We start from the raw sequence: 27,407 nt of genomic DNA, 5'->3' as shown, positions 1-27,407 counted from the left end.
GGGAGTGACTGGAACGCCTGAATTCAACAATTTGGATGTGTCAGTACTTTTGGCAGTGTAGTGTGTAAATCAGCTACATCCACGAGAGGGAGAAGAGTTAATAAAAAGGTAAATAATTATGCCTCACAGTGATTTCAAAATAATTTCCATTTTATGATTTCCACAGAAATCGTACCAATGTGTTCATGACACCACCTGCAGGGGTTGGATGTGTTAGTGATGGGCAGGAGGAGAAGTGCAGAACACTGGTGGATAATTTGGTTCAGGAGAAGTCATCTGCCTTTCAGTGTGAAGGTGGCCAACCTCAGGAGGAAGAGAACAGCTGCACAACCCATTTTCATCCTGGGACAAGATGATGATGTGCAAGTATTTGTCGTCCACACTGACAACAAGTTGACCAACACACAGGCTGTATAAGAGAAAGCTGTGTTTCCTAAAGAACCAGAGATCCTTCAATATGTGCAGCAAGTGTGCATTGTTATGGTTGTCTGGGGGGAGTAGCATCAGAGTTTGGATAAACTGACTGCAAACTGGTCACTTACTAAACTGTTACCCTGCTGGGTAATCCTGAGCCTCTGCACCAGTTAGTGAGCAGGTAGTGAAGCGCCTTCAGACCGATTCTGCACCTCTGCCACAAAGACAGAGGTGAGTAATCTCTTATGAAAACATGCTATTGGTAGTCTACCCAGTAACGGCTCCTCTTGTTGTTACACCTTTCAAGTAATAGGAAAAAAATCATATTTATTTTATTTGCATATCAACAAAAACAAGCCACTTATCGGGGCCTGGAGCCTGGGGCTCGCTCGGGCCCCTTCGGAGGTGGGGTGCCCCCGGCCTCTCAGCCTGGGGCTCGGTCACTCAGGCGCGGCTGGCTGCCGGCGGAGCTCACGGGCGCGTCACTGCAACTCCCCCTGGCTTCTGCTCCACGGCTGCTGAGTGAGCCCTCATCTGGGACTCTCCTCAGCTCTTTCCGGGACAGTGGCGCGGCTGCCCCTCTGTTGGTCTTCCTTGGTCTCTTGTGTTCTGGGGGCCTCTGGATGTCTGGAGTTTTGATCTCCTCCATACCTGCTTCACGCCCTGGAGGACGGGGCTGTGGCCCCCCCCACACCCTCTAGCAGATCATTACATGAAGGAACCTTTTAAAAAAACAAAAAACAAGCGCGTCCATGCTCACAGGTGTACACACGGGTGATCACACCCACAAACTACACCCTTTTTGGCTCCTACCTCAAAGCACACTGTGTTCTGTTGATCTTATGTGCTGCACAATAATGTTTAATATTTAGTATTTACTGTCATATTCCCATATATCATTGTGATGTTGTTTATTCTATTACTCTTGTTCTCTTCTGCTTGCTTTCTTTTTTCTTTCTCAGCAGGTGATCCAGGTGATTGATATATGCATTTTTTTTTCTCTGCCCGTTCTGTTGGTTTTTGTTTTTTGCCCTTCTCCCCCGTCCCTCTTCTCAGCTGTTTCTCTTTCCCTCTTTCTTTCTCCCCTTCTTTCCCCCAGTCAAGTCTGTCCCGTATTCAGTAAGTGAAAATAAAATAAACAATAAAAGGTGAATCAAATGGACCATTATGGCAAGGCTGGGATGGTCAGTTTGGTAAAGTAAATCCGTTGGGCATCTTTCTTTGCCTTTAGACAACAATTCTGATGCAAAAGAGCCAAACGGGACAGGCCAAAAAAAACAAAAAAAACAAAACAAAAACAAAAACAAGCCGATGAGTTAAACGTAGAACAGCATTTGGTCCGTCCCCCTTCACAGGTAAGTCTTCCTACAAATCTTTGTCTGCTTGTGTTAGTCTCAAACGTTTCCATTAATACAATTCTGTTCTGTCATTTATCTTTATGTTTGAGTCTTAAAAGCAAAACCAGGGACAAGGTCTGCAATTCAGCTGTTGCAGTTTATTCAGATGTAGCAATGTTAAGTGACCCCTGCTATAGAAATACATTAAAACTGGATTTTTTTATATTGGTTTACAAAACAGCAAAACAGAAAAGCTAAAATATACAAATGAACGCAAACACTGAGAAAGCTTTGAATAAATTAATAAAGAAATGCTATTAAAATACAGACATATTAAATAACGTACATCAGACATGTCAGACTGCTGAATGCTGAACAGCTCCTCCTGTTGGACTTTACGTGTGATCATCTTGTTTCATAGAGGTTCTTCAAACGTTGAGCCGAGAACATAAATGTGATCTAAAAACGGATGTATGTTGAATTTTGCACATTTTCTGCAAACAGTTTATGAAACATCCTTGTAAAGAAAACACAACAATTAGACTCCAGGTAACAAATCAGTGCACACTGAATGATTATGAAGTGAGGCTCTCTGTATTGCTTTCAAATAATTCTCAACTTTTCTCATTTAGTATTACTCAGGCTGCGTCGCTGCACACACTGGCATGATTCAGCCTTCAGTGGTCCCGTGTGTAGCTGGTAATGTGTCAGTATTTGTGTCTGTTGTCAGAGGAAGTTGAAGTGTGCGCCTGTTAGGATACATTCACAAAAACAAAGTCCTGAAATGTGACAGTCATCAGCGTACAGTCGGCAGACTGTGATCACACAGTTTGATTCTGTTTACCACAAAAATTGGTTTTATATATAAACTAATATTTTATATATGAAAAATAATATAAGAATATAAAAATACAGAAAATGAAAACCACAGGTATATATTTAAAAGAATCCTTTTTGAACAAACATGCACATTATGACTGTTGTGATAAGTTTTCTGCTCCTTTCATTTATTCAGCAGGAATTAAAAGCCCACCTGAAATCTGCACGCATGATTTAAAGTACCCGTTTAGAAATTAGTGTCCAAACTGACACTCGCTGCTCGTAAACGATTGTTTTCCTGAATTTCGGCCTCATCTGTCACCACCTGCTCTGGACTCTCCACATCCACGTAGTCCTGCAAAGAAGAACACAGTTTATCTCACACATGTTTGTCTATCTGCAGGTTCAAACTGGGAGAAAGTTCAGAAAATAATCTCTATAAACACAATTCAACTACATGTGGGTGCATTTAATAACCAAAACACGATGAAGCTGAGTGAAACTCAAACGTTACCTTTCTGTTTGATTGAATTCATTTCAACAGAATTATCGCGTCAGTGAGTATTTAAGACTGAGGAGTTTACTCTGACAATACTGTGGAAACACTTAATATAGTCGCGTTTTTGTCAGGATTTTAATGCTGTGTGATGAATATCTCAGCACCACAAAGGCTATGCTGTGATGTTTACAGATCATAACAAAGAGAGAAGAGCTTAAAACATGCTGCTGCTTACCGCATCGTTTTCCATGATGCTCTCCAGCATGCAGACGATGTCTGTGAACGAGGGCCTCAGGGTGTACGGCTCCTGCCAGCAGTCTCGCATGATGTGAAGTCTGTGAGGTCAGAGGCCACTCAGTGATACACAGTCCATGATTCTCTATCATAGTTACTATCATCCTGAGGTATAAGAGGATGGTACATAAGGAATGGTGCGGGACTGGCACATGAATGCGACTCATCCAGTTTAGATATTGATGGGGGGACGAGTTGAACCGAAATTAAGCTAAAGGAGGAAAAAGGTCGGAAAGCTACGTCCAGCAGAACACAGTCGCTTTCAGTTTTACTTTGTGAGTCATCTACACACGTGTTCTGATGACACCTCCCCCTCCTAAACACACACTCCCATCACAAGCACAACACACAAAAGACATGATTTTGTTTTTCTGAGCATAACTTCATTAAATATTCTCCTGAAAACAAAACTCTGTATGAGCCACGAGGCTCGACAAAATGCTCCTGACAGCGAGCCTCTTTAGTAAACGCAGCAGCTTTTTAGCGGTTTTACACAGATGTTGATGGGTCTTTTAGATTTCTGCCAAGCTAACGGGATCGAGGTGTATTCCTACCTTCCTTGGGTGAGGCTGACTCCCCCCTTTGTTAGAACTCTCTCTGCTTATTTGGCCGTTACAATTAGCCAATCAGCCTCCCCGGTGTACGTGCACCTGCTGTTCGTAACCTCTGGTTTGCACGAGCGATCTTGTTCCTTCTGCAGCTTGTTTTCCAGCTGTTTCTTTGCGTATGACACTTTGTCATTTGCTGACTGCGTGTCATAACTGGCCGACTGTGCCTCGTGTGTCCTCCTCTGAGTTCTACCAGATATCTTTGATTTGACAACAATTGTTCTTAAATTTTGGATGTTGATGTTGCTGCTCGCCTGCTGACAGGGACACGCTGGCTGCCCGTCCGTCTTAGAATTGACTTTAAAAGTTTGTTGTTCTCCTGGCTCCTACGTACCTCTGAGCGTTTGCTGTCGTGGCCCCCAGATTATGGGATACGTTGGCCCTCTGTATTAGGCATATTTACATCTCTTTTAAAAACACACATGTTCTCTGAGGCATTTTAGGAAAAACCAGCTTCTGGACAGATTTAGTCAGTTTTTTGGTCACTTTTAATCTTTGTTATTTCTTTAATTGTATTTATTATCTAATTATTAATTCAAGTGTATCTTTTTAAATTTTCTTTGTCTGATTAATGTTTGATTTCTTAACTTTTATCTCTGTTTTTACTGGAAAGTACTTTGGTCAGCCATGTTGTTTTTAAAGTAGAAATAAAGTTGGATTTTTTCTGATTTTCAGCAACAGTTTATGTGTTGAATATTGATGCTATGATGGCATGTTGTGTTCTTTAAAGCAGCAGCTTCAGATTTGCTCTGAAGTCTCTCACAGTGACACGTGAGCATTACTCTGCTAGAAACCTGAAAGCTGATGTTTCAACAAAGCTCAATGAAACCTGACTCTGAGTAACAGCTGATTTCATTACGAGGATGATTCTTCTGTTGAGAACAGCAGTATTACTCTTTACTGCAGCAGAGTACACATGTGCGGTTGCATCACGAAACATGAAACGTGGCACGGCCTGCTGAGGGACCCACTGTGACAGGGGGGAGCTGTTTTCAAAATGAAGAAATAAATCTAACTTAACTGACATATATCAATAACTAATATACCTAAAGGCAGTTTTCACTTACATCTCTGGTCTGCAGCCTTCCGGGTTTGTGTTTTTGTGACCCATACAGATGTGGTACACCACTTGCTCTGATGTCTCCAGGTTTGGATACGGCAGCGTACCTGAAAATGTATTCATATCACAATTTCTCTTAAAGTGGATTCTGTCACTGAATATGTGCCCAGAGCAGCAAATATCACTGTGTAATAGAAATCCCTGTGTGGGTGTGGACTGCAGACTTTTAGTAATTTACAGTAAGACAGATAAAAGTATCCAACTCATAATCTCTACAAAGAACCGTACAAACACTGCAGGGTCCACGAGTTATTAATACACTGTAATTCAATTCAGCTGTATTTATATTGAGTCAAATCACCACAACAGTTGCCTCGAGGTGCAGCTATTGCAGTTGCACTGTAGACTTACAGGACAGCTAACGTTTTAAATGTCATACGACTGAACTGGAGAGCGAAGTCAGACAAAAGTAGGACGACAGGATGCTTCAGTCAGCTTCTTCATGTGTTTGGATGCTGGTGACAAGGCGCCAGGTTTCCACCTCTGTTCAGAGATGTACTCGTAACCAATGACACAACTTTCCAGAGTCAATTTATGTTTATATTTGTGCTTACATTAATGTTGTGTTATTTCATTTCAGCACTGCTAATACACTGTGGCTGTATCACGGTAGAGGAAACAAGCTTTTAATTTCTCCATTTTATTCTGGCCGGAGTGAACAGCGGCCCGTTGTAATGACTTTCAACCAAAACACGGAGCCACCACAACACAAGGCCGCTCTTCAACAAAGAGCACGTTTGGAACATATTACTGAACAAGTAGAGGAGAAGTCATGATTTCCAGTGGTCAGAGAGCAGCCCAAACCTCCCACTCACCAAATGTCTGCATCTCCCACAGCACGATGCCAAACGCCCACACGTCTCCCTTGTAGCTGTAGTAGTTGTTCTTGAAGTACTCTGGGGGGTACCAGCGCAGGGGTACACGTTGCTGCACAATTTACACATGATGGAAAAAGTGATTTCACCAAAACTTGAAGGTGATATTTTCAACTATGTCAGTGGGACAATTTTAGACATCTAAAAAGATCGTGGAGGAAATGCACGACACCATTACTGCTGGTCTTTTTCTGCACCACAGTTTCCTGTTGAAAAGGATGTTGCTAAATCTCCTGCACACGTGCAGTAACACAGAAGCAAAGTCTGTTTCAAACTGGGCTCAAAAAGAGTTCACTACATTTGTAGCTCAACCAGTAACAAAGGTCATCCTATCACATCAGGTCGGACCAAACGTGAGATGCAGTTACACTTTTTGTTTTTGTAATATCCAGGTTACATTTGAAAGTGTTGTCCTGAAGCACTTTCAGTCAGGACCACTTTAGCTAACGAGAGATCCGCGGTCATTTAGATTTGCTGGTGTGCACACATCGAAAGCTGGAGGTGGGGAGAGGAACAGCAGCAACAAAGCAAGGCACCAGCAACTACAGACAGTGATTAAGTCAGAAATTACATAAAAGGAGAAACAATGGCGGAGGAAGGGGGTGCGAAGCGGCCTAAAGACGCGCAGTAACTGTGGACGGCTCCAATAGCTTGTACAAAGGCATGACTGGCTGTAACTCAGGATGTGGAGCAGGTCATCTGCTAAATATAAACACCAAATATCCTCAGGCAACATCTGACTCAAAGATTCTCTCCTGAGTACAGATGTGTGCACACGTTGGACAGAAAGCACTTCTGTAGAAGCTCGTATGAATGGAGCAGAGCTCATTGAGGCTGGTGCTGAGATCAGCTGATGTGACGGTGGCTGACTTTGTTCAAACTCTGCTCAAACCTCAAACATGCATTGATGTTACAGTGAGAGTGAAACTACAGCGCGGGAGCAAAGCTGGAAACGTTTGGGTCACTTTGGATTCTCACTGGGAATCAAACACGAACGGAGGACGTGATCATCCACAAATAAGATCAATGAATTTGAAAATGTGCTGCAAAGCTGTTCGGCAGTCCGAGGACTGTGAGAAAAGGATGCTGTGTGTGCGTACTGCAATCTTACACGTGGGTTTCTCCAGCGACTGCTGCGACGGCTCGCCATTCGCGTCAAGTCTCGGGCGAGACCAAACTCGGCCACTTTCACCTCCCAGGGAAACTTGTTGACCATGACATTCCTCAGAGCCAAGTCACAGTGAATAATCTGCACAGAGAACCAACAACATTAATGCAAAATGTAAACACAACGATAAAAAGTGTGTTCAAACTGTCAAAAACAAAAGTCACACTGGGACAAAGTGGGACCAGTATATTTCCTATCAGTCTGCTATGCTCTTACCATTTTGGAGCGCAGGTGCTGCATGGCTAGAGCAACGTGGTACGAGGCAATGGTGAGGAGGCTCTGCAGCTCAGGGTCAGTACTCAGGTGGGCTCTGTTGGTCTGCAGGAAGGTCCTCAGAGTGCCGTAGCTCACATACTCCATGATCAGAATGTAGGGCTCTGCACAGAGAACATCCCAGTCAGAGACAGAGACGTAGGGCCTTACAGAGGGACACGCCTCCAAGAAGAATGCAACAGACGTTACAGGTTAGTTCGTAGTTACAGGTTAGTTCGTAGTTACAGGTTAGTTCGTAGTTACAGGTTAGTTCGTAGTTACAGGTTAGGAAAGGGGGGAAACTAAGCATATCTGTCGGTGTGGAGGAAGATGACAAACAAACTGGTTCTTTCTACTCTACTTGAGCACTCTATAAAACATTTACCCGTTCATACAAGCACTTTTTCATGGTTACGTGCTTTTTGGCATGCAGACTGGAGCAGCCAGGGCTCAAACCAACAACCTTCTGATTAAGAAGGTTCCAAGCCGCTCTACCTGAGCAGAGAAACAGCAGTCTGTATGCACATGTTCATCACCTGCAGTGGTGTTCCAGTCCAGTAACTGGAGGATGTTCTTGTGGTGCATCAGTTTTCTCATGATGGAAACCTCCATGTCCACGTGTTTGAGGCGGACGCCTGAGGTAGAGGAAGACACAAAGGTCAAACCAAAGCCCAGATGTAACTGGCTAAATCAAAAGGAACGTATTCAGTTTTGTACTAAAGCTCAGCATGATTCATGTTAAAAATAATCCTCATTATTATTCTTGTCCTGACTCTTAGTTCAGCACCTGAGCTGAAGTGGTAAACGAAAAAGACAACAAAGAATAGTCGATGGATGCTAAAACTGTAGCTACAGCTGAGAGGAGTTGCAGATTCAGGTGGTTAGCCTGTGTGAGCTTGTCTCTGTGGGCAGCTCCTCCCACTTCCTTTTACAGTATTGAATGCATTGTTGTTATACGGCAAAACTTATATTGTACAAGATGAATTTGGTGCCATCAAAGTTCTCCTAGCTCGTCTCAGAGCTGCGTTTGACGTCACTGGTCACAGCATTTTAGCAATTTCATGAAGTCTGGAATCCCACAGGGTTACGTGTCAGTGCTTTTACACTACACTCGCTTCGTTTTTTTCAGTGCTAACAGTAAGTTATGGTCGGGGCTGTAATATTAACACCGAGCGCAACGTCAAAAATGTATGAAATGGCTCAGACCAATTTGTTTTTCAGGAATATTTGATCAACCAGAGCGATGACGTGTTGCAAAAACTGCATGAAAAATGTAAACAAACGTGAGCTTAAAGATTCCCACTAATTCTACTTAAAAACAGAATATTTGAACATCATTATAGGACAGCTTACAATCATTTACTTGGATGACAGTTTCCTTCTGCTTATCATGTCAAGTACTTAATTACTGCTTTCAGGGATGCTCCGCCTGCAGGCAAACCTCCAGCCATGTCCTTACCTTCCTTGCTGATCTTACAGGTGAACATGCTGTGGCCTTTACACGTCCCTCTGGTCATCCTGGCCTGGTAGAAGACGCCCTCCTTTCCTGCTTTGATCAGCTGCAGAAGGTTCAGGTCTGACTTGGTGAAAGGAGGATCCTTGAATTTGAAATAGACCCGTTCGTACATCATCAAGGTAGAACCGCACCAAACAGAACATGTGAAATCTAAATCTATCATCATCTGAAGGTTCATCTTCTGTGTCTACAGCAGGAACACAAAGATATCTGTGAATCAGCGCTACCTGCTGCAGTTGCTGCAGACCTTTCCACAGCTTCTTGGACGGAGACCTGGCTGAAGTGCTGGGTCGGAGTGGAGATTTGGGAGGAAGTTCCCGCTCCTCCTCCTCCTCCACCACAACTGGGATCGGCCTCGCAGGTAAGAGGGGAGGCTCTACCCGAGGCACAGCACTCATCAGCATCTTGTTCTGCCGGAGCAATCTGATTGTCTTGAGAGCGGATCGGTATCTGCAAAATAACGTAGACAGTAGAACAGGTAACACCGACCCAGGTACGGAGGCGAAACACTCGGCTGCCCTACTAAACCAGGAGCAGCAAGTCTGACGACACACAGTTTGGGACTCGGAGCTAAACTGTGTAACTGTAAGTGACACTGCACATAAACCAAAGATCCAGACATCCAGTCTCTTCCACGTGTCCTTGTCAGTGTCATTGGGGGTGGAGCCTATCCCAGCTACCACAGGGTGAGGGGAAGGTCACGCCTGGGACAGGTCGCCAGTCTGTCGCAGGGCTAACACAGAGAGATAGACAACTGCTCATATTCACACCTATGGGTGATTTAGACTCACCAGTTAACCTGAACCCACTAACTGCATGTCTTTGTGCTGTGGGAGGAGCCAAGAGAACCCACTCAGACACGGGGAGAACACCCAGACTCCACACACTCCCAGCCAGACAGCGCATTCAGACCCAGGAGGCAACAGTGATAATATTCCTAACCTTAATGAAAACAAATCACATTTATCTAGAAATACATTATCTATAAACAGATCACCGAGTCTTGGGAGCTTTATTCTAAAAAAAATGCAAAATATTCATTAAACTAAACGGATCACCAGAGGAAGCCAAAGTTCTGACCATTAAAAATATGGCGGATCTCGAAAAATATCAGTGAGCAACACGATCTGGACGGCAAACAAGGTAACAGACAACCACACACTCACTTACGACACACACTGGAAGGAAGAACTCAGATACATCTGGAAGAATCAGCTGCATCAGTCAGACAGTTGCAGAATATGATCAATTGGAACTGAAAACATTTAACTATATGGATCACAATACACACGACTTGGAATATGAAATAGATCCAGACAACAACTTTTTCTCATCTAACAATAACAATTGCTGCTACTATACAAATAAAGACTACAATCAGAGGATTAAAACTGAGAATAAATGATCAATTATCCACTTTAACTGTAGAAGTCTCTATGCTAATTTTAGTCATATCAAAGAATATCTTAACCAGTTTTCACCTCCATTTAGTGTCATTGCCTTATCAGAAACTTGGATCAATATGGAAAAAGGAACAGACTTTGAACTGGAGGGTTATGAATTCACATTTATAACTAGGCGAAACAAAGGAGGAGGAGGAGTGGCCTTGTATGTGGACAAATCCTTGAAATTTAATGTGGTGGAAAAGATGACGATGGTGATTGATAATGTACTAGAATGTATTACAGTTGAAATTTGTAAAGAAAAAAGTAAAAATGTAATCATTAGCTGTATATACAGAGCTCCAGGTAGTAGTATTGAGACATTTAAAGACTGGATAGAAGAAACATTTATTGAAATAGCTCGCAAAAAAGTTTTCATTTGTGGAGACTTCAATATTGATTTGCTAAACCCAAATAAACATAAAACCACTGAGGAATTTATAAACACAATGCACTGTATGAATCTATTCCCTAAAATTACTAGACCTACCAGGATTACATCACATTGTGCAACTCTCATAGACAACAATTTTGCAAATGACATTGAAAATAAGACTGTAAGTGGACTCCTGATTAACGACATAAGTGACCATCTTCCAATTTTTACAATCTATGATAGGAATTACAAGATCAATAAAATGGACAGTAAAAAAGAGTACAGACGAGTAAGAACAGAAGAAAGAATGAATGCATTTAAAAAAGATTTATTGAAAGAGAACTGGGGTGAAGTATATCAGGAACAGGACGTTAATAGTGCTTATAATAAATTCCTTAGAATATTTACATTACTGTACAATACCAACTGTCCAATAAAGCAATATAGTAGGAAACAGAAATATATGGCCTGTCCATGGATAACAAAAGGTCTGCAAAATGCATGTATAAAGAAAAATGCTCTATACAGAGAGTTCTTAAGAACGAGAACTAAAGATTCTGAAATCAGATACAAAAGATATAAAAATAGGTTAACTAATATACTTAGATATAGTAAAAAGGAATACTATAAGAAGCAATTAGATATAAATAGAAATAATATTAAAAGATTATGGGAAATCCTGAACAGTGTTATAAAATGTGGGACTGGACAAAAGAACTATCCCAAGTATTTCATTTGTAATGACCATGAAGAATACAATATGGATGTTGTGGCAAATAGTCTCAATGAATTCTTTGTAACTGCTGGACCAAATTTAGCAAGAACAATCACTCATCCTGGGAAAGCACAGGAAAAACCCGATACACTGATTGACAGAAATCCATATTCTATGTTTCTCACAGCCGTTGATGAAAATGAAGTTCTTGAAATTGTCAAAAAATGTAAAAATCACAAATCTTTGGATTGTAATGATATTGATATGATAGTGGTTAAAAGAGTCATTGAGGCTATTATAAAACCATTTACATACATCTGTAATTTATCATTTCAAACTGGTCGATTTCCAGACAGAATGAAAATAGCAAAAGTTATACCTCTATACAAACCTGGAAACAAACACCATTTCACAAACTACAGGCCTGTCTCTTTACTACCTCAATTCTCAAAAGTTCTTGAAAAACTGTTTAAAAACAGACTGGAAAAATTTATAGATAAACATAAACTACTCACTGAGAGTCAGTACGGATTCAGATCAAGCAGATCAACATCATCGGCACTATTAGATTCAATAGAATACATCACAAATTCCAGAGACAAAAAGCAATATGTGGCTGGGTTATTCATAGACTTGACAAAGGCATTTGACACCATAGATCATGATATATTAATAAGAAAACTGGAACGTTATGGTGTCAGAGGGGTAGTTTTAGATTGGGTCCGGAGTTATTTAATGACAGGAAGCAGTTTGTGAAAATAAATGGTGGTTGCTCCTTATGTATGGACATTGCTTGTGGTGTACCCCAAGGGTCAGTTTTGGGTCCAAAATTCTTCAACTTGTACATTAACGACATCTGTAAAGTGTCCAAAGTATTAAAAATGGTTCTCTTTGCTGACGATACAAACATTTTTTGCTCTGGTGATGATCTGCAGAATTTATTGGAGGATATGACTAATGAAATAAGTAAAGTGAAGTTCTGGCTTGATAAAAACAAATTATCATTAAATTTGAATAAATCTAAACTTATGTTATTTGGAAATAGTAGTTTAAATACAAATGCAAAGATTCAAATAAATGGTGTTGTTATTGAAAGAGTCAGTGAAAATAAATTTCTGGGGGTAATAATAGATGAAAAACTTAACTGGAGAGCTCACGTAAGATATATTCATTCCAGAGTATCACGAAGCATTGCAGTACTAAACAAGGCAAAACAGGTATTCGACAGAACATCACTTCATATTCTCTACTGTTCACTGGTTTCACCATACTTAAGCTATTGTGCAGAGGTCTGGGGCAATAACTATAAAACCACATTACATTCACTTTTTACTCTTCAAAAAAAAGCAATTCGAATCATCCACAATGCAGGTTATAGGGAACATACAAACTCACTATTTTTGCAGTCTGAAATATTGAAAATTGACGATATAGTGAAATTCCAAACAGCACAAATTCTATTCAAAGCAAAAAATAAAGAACTGCCAGGTAATATTCAGAGTATGTTTTTTTTGAAAGAAGGAAGTTATAATTTAAGGGGTTTTTGTAACTTCAAAACAATGAAGGTACGTACTACAAGAAAAGGCTTTTGTGTTTCTGTTCAAGGAGTGAAACTATGGAACAAACTGAATATGGAATTAAAGCAATGTCCAAACATAAAACTGTTCAAAAAGAGTTATAAAAATATGATCTTCTCGATCTATAAAGAAAAGGAAAATATTTAAATTAAGTGAATGTCTCTATTTAAAAACAAACAAACAAAAAATTCATGATGTGATATTATAGTATATAGTATATCAGAAATCTGTTCACTATTTTTATTACAAATTATATCAGTAAGGAAGCTGACTAAATATTCACTGATAATTTATGGGACAGGGGTGGGATTAAATAAGTGTATACTTCTTCCCACTCCCTTTCAACATGTAAATTAATCAGAATGTTTTTTTTTTTATGTAATTTGTATAGTATTTTTTTCTCTCTTATTTCTTTTCTAAATGTACTTGTATATTGTTCACATGTTGAAATAAATTACCAATCAATCAATCAAATTACCAATCAAAAAATGAGCTAAAACTGGTGGTTGGATAACACAGACATGAATTCAGATGGAGGCTGCAGAGCTGACCCTGACTCAACATTCGTTTTGAATAAGTCAGTCTTTTGCTATTATTTTTCACTTTTCCACTTTTTGTAATGCACCATCATTTTAGTTGGTAACATGCTGCACAAATAGAAATGTTTTCAGAATAAAAGAACGAGGAACAGCTGAGAACAGCTGGCCATGTGTTCTTTTTGGCTCATTTCAAAACAGCGACACATTTGAATGGGATTGTATGCTAATACTGAAAGATAACATATGACGCCAAAATATTAGAAACATCTAACAAGGTGCTGTATAAAGTAGGTCCGTAGACATCTGTATTATGAGTCTATGTTAACACGATCTCTTACAGTGGATAACATCTGTTTTTGGACCTATGGCGCTATGCATTTATTATAATAATAATAATAATAATAATAATAATAATACAAAGGCTGAGCAAAAAAACTAAATTCATCTTCGGTGTTTTCACGTTCTACTTTAAAAGTACATAAACACTGAAATCTGAAGACTGCAGATCTCAGGAAATGAGACGATCAAAGAAGAACATCTCACTTTTGTAAAAAGGGAAATAAACGTCTACACCAAACTTCACACAGCAGGTGAGAGGTACATTTCACAAACAAGCAAAGACAAACTTTAAGGAAACCGTTATAGCGGTTAGCATCTGAGCGGCTCATTCCCTCCGTGAAGCCAGTGTGGCCAAAAATGGGCTTTTATTAACGTCTGATCTTATAATATATTCACGCTAAAGTACGTGAAGGGAAATTGTTATGTTTTATTTAATAATGCTGCTGTTACTGTTGCAGCTTTGGTGAGGACAGTCAGCTTAATTTGAACATAAAATGTAGCAAACAGACCAAGTGAGACTGAGGTCACGTCGTTAATAAAAGCCTTTTTAAAGAACTTAAAATGGACTTACTTTCTGATGCACACGGCTCCCAGCACTGTGAACACCACGATGGTGAAGGAGAGGAGACCGCTGAGGGTGTATACAACGGAGTAGACATCTGAAAGGCCACAAATAAGTAAGTCTAAGATTCACGAGCTCTTACAAAGCGTCAAAGCCTCAAAGCTCACCTGAACAGTTCGCCATGTCCTCTGCTCAGTGTTTGTTTTCTGGCACAAACTGGTAAAAGAACATCAGGCTGGTCTGGAACAGCGATAGGAAGAACGTTTAGAACGTTTCTTTTTATAGAGCTGATTCACTGAAGCCCAAAATACAAAGAAAGCACAGGAAGAGAGTAACTAAATGAAAAAGCCCTACCTGTGCTCTGTGACAACTTTGATCAAGTCCATTCTTCTCGCCTAAGCCTGCCAGTCAGACACCAGACAGTATTTATTCTGCTCGGTCCCACTTAAAAATTCAAAAATCCGCCTTGTGCTGGATAAAATGTCTGACCCGTGTTGTGTTCAGCAGGAGCTCTCACAGTACATCAACCACAAGACAATCAGAGGAAATGAAGTGAAGCAGCAAGTGGTTTGAGATGCGCTGTTTCACCTCACGCTGATTTCTAGAATGAGTGTGAGTCCACTTCACACTAAACTGTCTTCATGTCAACTGGTCATCTAAAGTACAAACATTTTAAATTTCATCACACCCAAAAGTTAATCTAGTGTTAAGTTACCGACTTAAACACACTGACGCAGTCATTTTCCACGTCCAACGTGTGACCAGTCACAGTCTCTCTGCTCTGACACTAAAAACTAAAAATGTCAGTCAGGATTAGGCGAGAGGCGGAAAAGCCCCTGACTGGTGCGCAGGGCAGAAAGAGTAGCGCTGTTTAATTCGGAGAAGCTGCTGCAAAGCCCCTGTGTGTGGTTTCCTCTCTCGTCTGTTAGCTGACTGCAAAACACCGAGGAAGGACAAGAAAGGTCAACAACTGTTTTAAATTTGCTGCACTTCTTCGTTATGACGAGCACAATCATGTAAAACCACTGCTGTTTCTAACATGTTAGCATGCTTACATTTGCTCATTTGAACCAAATAAAAAGTCAAGTTTAAAAGACTTCCATGCAAAGAAATGAAGGTCCAGGGCTTTGTGGTCTAACCTCTGTCTGCCAAAACTCGCTGTAGGTGCATGTAGTGTGACATCTGTGGAGCCCGGGCATGTGTGGGAGGCTGAGAGATACGACGCGCTGTAGAGAGCTCCTCTGCAGTAAAAAGTGGTAAACTGGGGTGAGCACGTATAGACATCTCCAAAAAATACAATTAAAGGAAAACTTTTTAATAATCAGTTAAACTTGTGGGATGTTGCTCTGCTCAATTAACCCTCATAATGTCCTCCCGATTTCCACACAGCTGTGGTCCTCAGGGGTCAGAAATGTCCCCACTTCATTTGAGTGTTTTTTAAAGTATAAATTGTCAATCAATTCAGTGTTACACCTTAGTTTTACTTAAGACCAACACATTAACACAAAATTTACCCAACATTTTAGGGCCACCAGACCTTGTTTACATAAAGTACACTTTGTTTTTGAGCGAAAATAAAACGAGACAATAAAAGATTGTTTTGACTGTTTGTCTAACTACAGAGTGCTGTATGTTGAACTGTAGTGAGAAAGTTCTTTTGAAGCATTTATACATTTTAAATGGCAGCACATAATCACAGCTGTGGTCCTCAGGGGTCAAAAATGTCCCCATCTGGTTTGATTGATACTTAATTAATATGAAGTGGATTTTTCCCCACTTTTAATTAAAACTTAATTCAAACATTTTGACACAATTTTTTTTATTCCATTTTGAATTTAAGTCTGATAAAAATGAATTTTTTCTTTGTTTTCGGGTAAAAACTAAATTAAATCATCAGTTATTGTGAGGATCGTTTCACAACCAGAGTCGGTTGCTTTAAAGAGCAGGAGGGGCCGTTACTCAGTTTGCTGCTATTAGAGATCAGGATGAAATCCTTGTGAGACCCTGTACTGGTGCAGTGGGTCCTGCTTTCCACCTGGTGCACGACAGTGCCCGGACTCATGTGACCAGATTATGCAGGCAGTTCCTGGAGGATACCACTGCCTGGTCTCCATGCTTGCTGGACCCACGTCCAATAGAACCTCTGGGAGATAAACAATATGAGAACAGCACCACCAAGGCTGGAGATGGAGCAACACTGAAAGAGAGGACCGGTGAAGCACGCAACACATAACAACAATGCTCAGTGGCTAGGATCTAAGAGCACACCACAGCAACCATCACAGTGGCAGAATGACTCACAGAAGCTAAAGCTACAGAAGCTAACTACACTCCATCAGCACAAATTAACGAGCTGCTTATGTATGAGATACACCCAGAATGGCTAACTGAAGGCTGGATAGTCCTGATCCCCAAAGATCCCCAGAGGACATCAGTCATGTCCAACTACCGGCCAATAGCCTGTCTCAGCACTACATGGAAGCCCCTTTTAGGCATTATAGCAGCAAGATGGATAGGTGTATGGCTCAATACATAACCAAGGAATTGGCAGAAACACCAGAGGGGCAAAATACCAACCAGTGTTCGAGCAGTCTCGCTAGACTTCTAGACTCTCTAGACTCTCTAGACTGCCTAGAACTGTACAAGATCAGTGTGATGCTGAGAACCTTCTTCAGGAATCCCATGGGGGAACAGAGACCAACAGAGGCCAACTAAAAGTCAATACCACAAGTTGCCATCAAGTCTAGGATCTAACACATGCTCCGTCCCAAAAGCTGTTCTGCATAGACCTGAACCCCATGGATGGAGCAGTCGTTAACCACCTCTAGATGGACGACATCAAGCCTTATGCCAGGATTGAACAAGACACCAACTCACTGATCCACAACAACAACATGGGAATGCCATTGGACTGGACAAGTGTGGTCACATGGTAACAAAGACAGGGCAACATTGCAGACACCTACAAGTACCTTTGGGGGGACACAGAGGCAATTTGGAACCATGAAGAGGCCACCAGGAAAGTTGCAACCAACAAAATAAGAGATAAAAGCCACTGACATTGAAACAAGGAAGCTCCTTACCATGCATGGAGTCCAGCACCCTCCAAGGAAGGACCTCGCTCTCCTGCAGCAGTGCGGTATGAGAAGGGTCCAGAGGAACAAGTGGTATAAATGAGCCCAGAAGAATCTGGTCTACATCAGAAGGTTGAATCTAGTCAGATATGCAGACCACCTCAACCTACTGGATGACTTATACGCAAGTGTGTTTCAGGCACGTCTAACCAGGAGGAAGCTCTGTGGCAGAGCCCATGAAGCTGTGGTTGCAGCCTTACTTCCCCTACAGCGAAGACATTGACTGTATTCCAAATTAGAGATGGACCGATCCGATATTACGTATCGGTATCGGTCCGATACTGACCTAAATTACTGGATCGGATATCGGAGAAAAATAAAAAATGTAATCCGATCCATTAAATATCAGGAAAGCACCTCACAAAACTTGCAACACGCCGTAACTCACCTCAGAACGTTAGCACGTCGGAGCAACTTCAATCATGAAACTGCTTAACGATCAGCTGATCGGCTTTTCTGTGCGAGTCCGTCTCTCTGGTTTGTTTTTGGTCCACTTTGCACCAGAAAGAGGAAACCAGCGGCTGAACAACAGCAGCACGTTTAAGCTTGATCAGCTGTTGTTAGAATGTATTTATTATTACTTTCTACTCGAGGATCTTTTTCTACGTAGCTGACGCTGGTAACTGTGCAGGGGCGGATCTAGCAAAGTTTAGCCAGGGGGGCCAATAGGGCATTAACAGGGAAAAGGGGGCACAAAGACATACTTTTCTTTCTTATTCTCATTTAAAATGTCGAGCTTTTAATAAATAATTATCTGACACCCAAAGTTTTAATTTGATGTAAAATGAATAGAAGTCAATTACTGTATATAGTGACTATTAAGTCTAATATATATACCCTAGTAAGCTATAGTACTTTTTCCTTTGGGAAGGTACCATCTGTGCAGTCTGCAATTTTGTTGAAGAAAGATGTTGAATCTATTTAATATTTCTTGAAAAATAATTGATTTCTGTGCATTTTTTTTCACACTGCATCAAATTAAGGTTGATTACGTCGATTAAGCATCATGAGGTGGAGCGTGAGGGGTGGTTCCCTATTTTTTATTTATTTATTTTTGTTGTTGCTGGGAGTTGGAACCCTATTAGTTAGGTTGCTTAATATTTACGCTAAGTACTCTTTAAAATACCAGAATAGGGAGGATGGTGTAGGTTTAAGTTTATTAGATTGATCAGTATTGCTGAACTATGAAATATTTTTTTTTTGCATACAGGTATAACAGAATAGCTTTAGTGTAGTTGTTGTTTTAAACTTGAGTATGAACTTATACAAAATGCAGCAAGATATTTAAAAAACAGTTTTGTTGATTAAAAAACACTATATCGGATTCATATCGGTATCGGCAGATATCCAAATTTATGATATCGGTATCGGACATAAAAAAAGTGGTATCGTGCCATCTCTATTCCAAATATGGATAAAATAAAGTAGCTCAACCTTGACAAAAGTCACTCTGCTGGGTTGGGAAGGCAATATGAAGGAGCCAAGTTAGTTTATTACTACAGTCTGATTATGTTAACTCGAAACTTGTGAGGTAAATGTGGAACTTTTAGGCCGTTGGCTGCTTTAATCAATTGGGGATCAAGGAATAGCTGAAAGTGTTGGGGTACCTGGGTCTGGTGGTCAGTGGTTTTGATTTTGTTTGTCTATATTCTGTGACTTAGTGTTTCTCTTTTTTAGTTAGTATCTCCTGATTTCCAGTCTTAGGTTTTGTTTATATGCCTTTTCATGTCAGGTTCACACTGCTGTGTTGTTTCCTGTTTTACTGACAGTCTGCGTCTGTTAATGTTTCCAGCTGTGCTCTCATCCTGTGTCTCATTCCCTCGTCATCCTTCTCTGTATTTAAGCCCTGTGTTTTCCTTGGTCTGTTTCACGATGCCTCTCATGCTGTGTGTTCTACCCGTTTAATCCTTGTTCATTTTTCCAGTTGAACCTCCGAGGACCTGGCATCCACACGTGGACGTCACATTTTGGGTTGTTTAGACCAAAATACTAGGTTTTGCTCTACAAGGGCCTGATATCCACTTATGAGGACGTTATCCTGCCACTGTTCTATCGAAATTTAAAACGAATGTCCTCATGTGTGGATCTCATTTTTCTCAGCAACAAACAAAAACAAACAAAAACCTGGTAATTCTTAGTTTTTACATTCATCAGATCCCAGTCAGCCTAAATAGGAAAGAGAAATTAAAAATGCATGCTGTGAAAGAGTTCGGGTCTTAGGAGGTTAAGTTAGTTTCCTGTTTTTCTAATAAATCTAAGTTTCTAAGTTTGACCTCCTGCAGTCGGCGCTTCGGGTCCATTCCTGCCTGCCGCACACAGCCTGACACAAAGGAGCTTAAAAATATGTTGGAGTTCAGTCAACTTATGGCCAAACATAATGAGACACCATCGAGTTGGATCGTTTCTGTCTGTGTGATGCTTTGCTCCTGCTTGTGGCATTAAATTGAGATGATCAACGAGGCTGTTCTACTTCACAAGTCTACGCAAATTGCCTGAAGTGTCAGATCAGGGTTGTGACCACAACAAAACGACTCTGATGTCATTTCCTTTGCTGAATTTAATTTGTTGCTTGGGTATTTCGTTACAGATCAACAGGATCACTCCATATACACAACTACAGGTACAGTATTTTGTACAGTTCATATTCAAATACATAGTTTTCATTGGCTTATTTACAAAACACGTTTTGTTTATGTACACGTTTTCATGTCAGTGCAATGTGACTTTCTTCCAACGAACACCTTACAAAAAAGTTTATTAAATTAACACATCTGGTTCACATCAGACAGATATGAACTTAAATAAAAAAAGAAGCTACACACACTGAAAGACAGCTCAGTAGTCGATCGCACTGCCTGACACCGTGAACTAATCTTCCTGGGGGGCGGGGCTTCAGATGCTAGCCCGATGTTCTACAGAATCCGTGCTAGTCCAGTTTCCCTGGGCGTCAAATCCTCGTTCCTGGATTAGAAAAATTGTGCTGAAAGTAACCCCGACATGAAACATTTCTGCTAAGAGATTACGCTACCGGCCGTTTGAGGGCACATTCACAGCCCAAGAAACAAAGAGAAAAAGAAAGAAGTTGACATCTATTGCACCTTTAAGTAGAGCAAACATTGCAAACTGAGCTCTCAAGGGACAATTTTTCCTTCGAGTCCTGTGATAACCTTCAACCACAGACACAAACTGGACACTGTCTACAGCTCAGTGCGACGGCAGGAGGGTGGAGGGGGAAAGAAAAAGAGCTGGCCAAGCAAACATAAATAACACTCTTATGTACATTTCCATTTGTTCAACAAATGTGATCTTTGCAGAAGGAAATAAAGTTTCATTCAGTGACAGATTTATCTCCAAGTACATCCATAACAAAGTCGTCTCATCACAAATACAGCAGCTAAAAAAGGGGACGAACGCAGAGACGAGGCTCTGCGCTCCAGAAGACGAAGCCGGGCGCCATCGACAGTCTGCCGTCTGTTCACAGTGATTAGACGGAGCCCCCTGACGTGACAGGAGCTCCGCCATTGCTGCTACAAAGCAGACACACAGAACTCTGCAGCTGGAACCACGCGGTGAAAACATGGGCTCGTCCATCTCAAAGAGACCTCAGCAGCCACGTCGAAGCAGCCAAACCTTCAGAGGAAAGGAGGAACGGCAGAAACAAATCATTTGCTCGAACGTTGGCTCCAGTCGTGTAGCGATGCATTTACGCTCCTCACACAAACAGACTTTGGTTACTTTGCACACGTGAGCACATCTGTCTACGGGGGGATGGTTGTTTCCAAATCATTTCCCTGAAAACATCCCGGCAAAAGGTGAAAACGTTCTAAGACACTTATTTGATTTTTCTTAAAACTTTCATAGAACTTCCTGAAAAAGTTTAAATATTTATTCATTTCCACCAGAAACCATCATCCCAGTCATCAAACGTTATACCAGCAGCTAAGAAATGAAATCATTAAAAATGGACACTGCTCCGTCTACACTGACATGTCACTCGCTTTTGTTGGACACCCATCAGGGTGTGGCTGGCCCACTGGATGGCTCAGCTGAGGAAAAGGGGGAAACTGGTTTAAGATATGAAACACTAAGCTATTAAAATGAGATTGTGAAAGTCCGTCTATTGAGACTGGGCATTAAGATCTGCTAGAAATACAGAAGCTGGAGTAAGACCTTACAGTTTGTGTTGTGCTTTGATGGTACCCATTCACAAATACGTGGTTTCAGCACCCCTGCTGCAGCGATCAGACTGCACAGGACGGGGCACCTCACACGGCTCTCCGGGCTCGATACCCACAAAGCTCAGAAAGGTGAATGCTTGCATTGGTGGTGTCATTCACAAGCAGGCTGCTCATACACGGCAGGGCAGATGTGGCCAAGTGCACAAGTGACTAATATACCAGCCTATGGAGGCTGTAGCCAGTGAGCTAGCCAACAAGTGGTTATCCATAGATTCATTTTTTCCCCCTAAAACTAAAAAGTGTTCCAGGAGCATCTATGATCCCCTAAGCAGCAGGAGGTGGGACCACTGCAGCGATACTTCACTGCATCTTTATACACTCATGCTTCAGGTTTTAGGTGTGCTAAGCAGCATTGAACCCGAGGCTGAGCCTGCTGTTAAAAGGGAGCTCTGTTCCTATTACACATTAAAACAACTCAAAAATACAAGATGGAAGCTTTAAAAATGTAATGATGTGGAGTCGGAGAGAAGCGACTGACCAACCCTCTGCAGCCGCTCCATTGGTCATTGCATTCGCCTCTCACTCAAATGAAATACTCGTGTCAGTACACTACAAACTGTCTGACACAGTGTGTGAACTCTGACAGGGGAGAGAAATCACACGAGTGGGAATTTATCGGAGATATTTGTTAGATATCAGTCCGATCTATGAGTGCACGTCCGCACTCGACACTGAAGGAGCTCTTCCTTATTTCCTATCGTGCACACACTGGTGCAAAAGTCACTGCTCATATTAAACAGCATGACTTCTGACCTCACAGTCCAGGAAGGTTTATCAGGTCTGTATGAATTCACTGAGAGTAGATATATGAACTATGATCGCTTCAGGGACAGAAGTTAGAACCCAGGTGCTTTTCCAACTCCACGTTTGCACGGTGCAACCAAAAGTACCTGAACTGTGAATCATGCAAAGCTGCTCTAGTTGTGTGAAAAACAAAAAACCCAACAGTGCAACACATGAAACACTCATGGTTAACAAAGGCTTCCCTGCCTCTGTGCGAAGTAGCCAAGGTGAGAAACACTCACAGCGATCTGTGGGACTCGTTCGAATGTGAGCAAAGTGAAGTGTAAGCACAGAAGCCACATGAGACACAGTAATAAAGGCTAAAGTTGGATTCTGAATAGCATTATGGGTAATGTGGTTTACAGGCTTTGAGCAAATAAAAAAATCTCTGCTTCTTCCGTTTTGACACTTTTAAAATAACAAACAGTAAAATAATTGGCTGTGATGGACGCAGGAAGTCCAGGTTTGGGTGGACAGCAGAGAACTGCAGAGGTTTGCATCAGCCCCGTGGAGATGTGCCTGGTGTCTACAGGTGGGGCCTTTAGGTAGCCTGAAGCAACTCTAAGAAAAACTAAAAAAATAAAGCAGATCCTCTAAAATGACACATTTACACAATCAAAAAAAAGCGTTTAAACATATACCGTACAACTTTTTAAATCATGGCACCTGTCCCCAACAAACCCAGGTTCTCAGTCGTCGTGGCTACATACTGGTCAACATTGCACAAATCACCGTGGATATTTGGCAGCTGCAGGACCAAACACAGCTTTTGGCAAACGTGCCGAATTTGATGTGAACATCAGGACCCGAGTGTCCTGGGAGGGGAGGGGGGTCTTTGTGGGGGTGTTCCTGAATGCATGTACCGAGTCTCCTACACTAAAAGGAAGCATTTCATGATATTAATACTGTCACAGACTTTTGGGGTCCAGTTGGCTGAAAGAATGCAGGAAGCGATGAGGTAGCGTATGACGCGTGTTTTCCTGCTCACACTATCGCTAATAAAACCTCAGCAGAACCATTGGTTTGAAAGCTTGCCCGGGCATCCGTCGTCTCCCGTGGCACCAAACGTGACTCCAGCACACAGTGAACGCTGGGCCCCGTGTACAGTTGGCATCCGTAGGCCTGCAGGGACTCACGCCTGGAGCACATCGGTTTTTCCCTGCTCAGGTCAAATCGTGACTCTGGGTAGAAAAAGCCGTCTTTTGTTTTGAATCCTGACATCACAAGTGATAAGTGCACGATAAGAAAGCAACATCGCTGCATGACTCGGCCGTACTGCCATACATTCAGAGATGCGTTAGTGTGCAAGTATATTTTACATCTATGTCATGGCGAGGATCACGGGGTGGGAGCTGATGGGAGTTCGTCGGGCTCAGCAAAGTGCACCGGTCGGGTGCTTTCACAGGGAGGGGCTTCGCTGTTGTCTTAGCAAACCTTTTCACCGATCCGTGTTTGCAGTCGAGTTTAGAAAGTGCTGCGAAGCAGCCATAAAGACGGCGCGCGGTTCAACTGTCAGCCGTTCGTGAGATCTTCTGGCGCTTCCTGTTCAGAGCAGCAGGCTGAAAGAGGCGAGCGGGCGTAGTGCTGGCTGATGGAAGACGAGCTGCGGTCACTGGAGGACGCAGTATTTCTTGTAGTCTGACTCAAAGTCTTCGTCCATGCTACTGGTGTCGGCCATCTTCTTGCCATCGATCTTTGGCAGGAACTGGGAGTAGTTGACTCCCTGCTGCTCGTAGAAGAGAATGTAGGCCGAGTCGGTGTCGATCTCCTCAGAGTGCACTTCCTGTAAATGAAAAAACAAATAAAGCGGAGTGTTGTTACAGCGTGGTCGCATTTGGGGTGTCGACAGAGCCAAACTTTTCCTTACATCACACAAGAGTGCCCAGCGTGTGCAGAGCAGCATGTGTTAAAGTCATGATAAAGCAATCACAAGTTTGGTAAAGGTGTGTGTGTGTGTGTGTGTGAGAGACACTTTAACCAATAAAAACAACCCACATAAACCAGCACAGCTTTAAGAGGACCATCTGTTTCCCTGCACAGTGCTCCTCTAGGCTGAGTCTGTGGAGGTCGTACTGGATGTGTAGGAGGCTGTAACTAGTTACCTAGTACCTGCAGACAGTAGTGGAGGTGTGCTGGTGCCTTACCTTGCAGCTGCTGTCATTGTAACAGTACCATTTCCCATTGGGGTTTTTGGCATATGTCACATAGTGGCCTCCTCCCAATATTCCTGAATGGCACTGGAGAGATGAAGCAGAACAACATTCAGGACTTGTCTGACTGTTCTCCCCGCCCGTATGCCAGCGTGCACAAAGCGCCTGACTTACTGATATTGCATAGAGGTTGTATATGGCATCCAGACACATGTTGTCTCTGTGCTGCAGCAGAGAGCCGTCCGGCTCCGTGCTGCTCTCTGTGCTGCAGTCGGAGCACAGCCCGTTGCTGTCTCCGTTCACAAGGACCACGTCACAGTGGCTGCTGGATGCTTCACTACCGGAGGACGATTCTGATGCAACGCCCTCTCCTGACCCCTGAAGCCCTGACGCTCCTCCTGCTGCTGAACCCTCTGGGTCCGCCTGCGGTGCATCGTCTCTCAATTCAGCCTCAGAATTAGCTGCTCCGTCCAGGTTCTCCTTGCTGTTGGAGAGGCGATGTCTGCTGCCCAACTGGGGAAGGCGCAACCGACCTGGTCTGCGGCCTCCGCTCCCGGCCTTCGGGCTGCCAGACGGGCTACTGTTCCGGCTGAGAGAGGGAGCAGACTTCCTGCTTGAAGCTGGGGAAGCTGTTGGGGAAGCAGCAGTGTTAAAGCATTAGCACTTCAATTTTCACATTCTTTAAAAAACACAAACAGTGATGAAAGTCTTTACTGGACATGCCGTACCTTTGGGGAGGTTGCCAAAGCCAGCGGGTGCAGAGATGGAGGACAGATTGTCTTCTCCGACCCTCAGCAGATCCTCGCTCTCACTGCGGGAGTGGAGGCAGCGATGCTCGAGGTCCCTGGGAGCCAGGAAGGCGCTGGGGTCAAAATTCTCCCGTGGAAACTTGACGATCTTTTGGGACTTGATCCAGCGACCATTCACGAACTGGAAGCGCTTCAAGTGGACAATCTACACAAGTGAACACGTGTCAGACGCCGTCTCTAAATTTATTTCACGTGAGAACGTTAAATGCTACCAACACCCACGCATCGTTTCACATAAAACACTCAGATGCACGAGTCTGCTCCTGACCAGTATGGGTGGCAGCCTCCAGAGGTCCAGCTTCTTGGTGGCCAGTCGGTGGGTCTTGCACTTGGAGCAGTAGTAGAGTTCGTCCTCTCCCAGCTCCTCCTCGCTGGTGAAAGCCTTCAGACAGCTGTCCAAGCTGATGGGCTCAGCCTGAGCTCGCCGAGACTGCTCCACACTGCAGTGCTCCTCCACAATCTGCAGGGAGAGGAGCGCGATGCATGACGGAGGATAATGGACCACGAGAGCAGACACTCGGGGAAACAGCTACCAGGTGTCGTTTTAGAGCCAAGCAAAGTGCAACTTTAATGCATCTAACAAGTTTTACTGCTCAGAAACTCATTTTTCCTAGAATTCACATAAACCACAGCACTTACCAACACACCTCGAAGGAGTCTGGACACTTTAATCTGACATTTACTGACTCACTGACGCCTCCGTGTGGCCATACTCTGAATCACACCATCTTCTGGTTTGCACAGCGATCATTACATGAGGACAACTGGACCCTGATGTAGAATTGCTAATATGACGGTGTGAAATATGAAAGCAGTGTTGCTGCTCATCACTCCTGCTGGTGTTTACAAATGATGACGTTAATGACAGCGAGCACCATTTTCACAGAAATTCCATTACTGCTCTAACTCGAAGTGACTTTTTCTCTGCCTGAATTGGTGCTGTGTGTGTGTGTGTGTGTGTGTGTGTGTGTGTGTGTGTGTGCGCGTGTGTGCGTGCGTGCATGTATCCTTTACCCTCTCCTGGGAGGTCTGGTAGCGGAGGTGCAGGGCAGTTGGATCCCAGTCTACAGCTATGTAAGCATTTCCTACAGAAGCTCGGTCTTCTGTGCACTCTATCGTACAGCCTCTGCAGAACCTGCAAACACACAGATGTGCAGTACAGATGTGTGAGTTTTGCTTACAGAACACGGTTACAACAAATCAAATGTCATAATCTTGCATCAAAATGTGCTACTCCCACTTTAAGCTGTATGTAAGCCTGAATTTCACAGAACTTCAGGACAATGAGGTTCGGTTTATTTTGCCACAGCTGCACTCTCACTTTAAGCACACAAAAACAACAAAACTCTGTATTTCCAGTATTGTAATTCAGCAGGAGACGGCGTGCATGGCGTCTATCGTAGATATTAGCTGCAGCATTTGCACGCTGGGGGCTGGAGGATTAGAGAGTTCGGCTGCGTCACACAGCTGAGCTTTTGCGTGCACCTCAGAGCTGCAGAGCGTGTGTGAAAACGGCTTTAGTCGCGAGTGTCTGTATCCGAAACGCTCTTACCTGTACCACGGACACCAGGCACACGAGTTTCCATCCTTGCCCACGACCCTCAGAGTAAAGGGGTACTGATAGCCCATGCTGTCATCACTGCAAGTTAAAGGAAGACAAAAATGTCAACAAACTTGTCAGCAAAGTTATTTTTTCCTTCCAAAATTAAATTACACTAAACAAGGGAAGTGGCACGGATCAAGCTTTAGACAGCTGATGCTGATCCGACCTGATCCTGATTGCGTAAGAGACTTCGTCCGGACAGACCTGCTGCCTCAGTTTAACAGAGGAGAGTCTGGAA

The 27,407-nt window shown here is 42.7% G+C and overlaps 2 protein-coding genes across 9 annotated transcripts in view; both read right to left on the bottom strand.

Moving 5' to 3' along the window:
* Positions 1 to 1,889: 1,889 nt before the first annotated feature.
* On the bottom strand, positions 1,890 to 18,014 carry LOC113036925 (tyrosine kinase receptor Cad96Ca). Of its 2 annotated transcripts, XM_026193535.2 has the most exons (13): positions 14,807 to 18,014; positions 14,620 to 14,692; positions 14,462 to 14,549; positions 9,130 to 9,352; positions 8,846 to 8,984; positions 7,923 to 8,021; positions 7,351 to 7,511; positions 7,078 to 7,215; positions 5,907 to 6,018; positions 5,039 to 5,138; positions 3,305 to 3,404; positions 2,785 to 2,925; positions 1,890 to 2,500 (listed from the first exon to the last, which is right to left on the bottom strand). In XM_026193535.2, the coding sequence occupies exons 2-12, from the start codon at positions 14,633 to 14,635 to the stop codon at positions 2,818 to 2,820; spliced, it is 1,284 nt and encodes a 427-aa protein (XP_026049320.1). In that variant the 5' UTR covers positions 14,636 to 14,692; positions 14,807 to 18,014; the 3' UTR covers positions 1,890 to 2,500; positions 2,785 to 2,817. The 2 variants fall into 2 exon arrangements, with proteins under 2 accessions (XP_026049320.1, XP_080144628.1); XM_080288502.1 differs by having other exon boundaries at positions 1,890 to 2,925; positions 14,807 to 18,011.
* A 2,111-nt stretch (positions 18,015 to 20,125) lies between these two features.
* The window catches only part of usp32 (ubiquitin specific peptidase 32), a 65,725-nt gene continuing 58,443 nt past the window's right edge, over positions 20,126 to 27,407 (bottom strand). For all 7 annotated transcript variants that reach the window (XM_026193556.2, XM_026193557.2, XM_026193558.2 and 4 more), the window contains 7 exons: positions 27,119 to 27,205; positions 26,581 to 26,701; positions 25,835 to 26,026; positions 25,486 to 25,711; positions 24,932 to 25,386; positions 24,752 to 24,844; positions 20,126 to 24,390 (listed from right to left, as the gene is read on the bottom strand). In XM_026193556.2, coding sequence (XP_026049341.1) covers positions 24,217 to 24,390; positions 24,752 to 24,844; positions 24,932 to 25,386; positions 25,486 to 25,711; positions 25,835 to 26,026; positions 26,581 to 26,701; positions 27,119 to 27,205 — 1,348 coding nt within the window. In that variant the 3' untranslated portion in view covers positions 20,126 to 24,216. The remainder of the gene's footprint in view (positions 24,391 to 24,751; positions 24,845 to 24,931; positions 25,387 to 25,485; positions 25,712 to 25,834; positions 26,027 to 26,580; positions 26,702 to 27,118; positions 27,206 to 27,407) is intronic.

This window comes from Astatotilapia calliptera, chromosome 14 (genome assembly GCF_964374335.1).
Source record: "Astatotilapia calliptera chromosome 14, fAstCal68.1, whole genome shotgun sequence".
NCBI classification, from domain to species: domain Eukaryota; kingdom Metazoa; phylum Chordata; class Actinopteri; order Cichliformes; family Cichlidae; genus Astatotilapia; species Astatotilapia calliptera.
The sequence above is the reverse complement of the archived record's forward strand: the minus strand, read 5'-3'. Positions and strand labels throughout refer to the sequence as shown.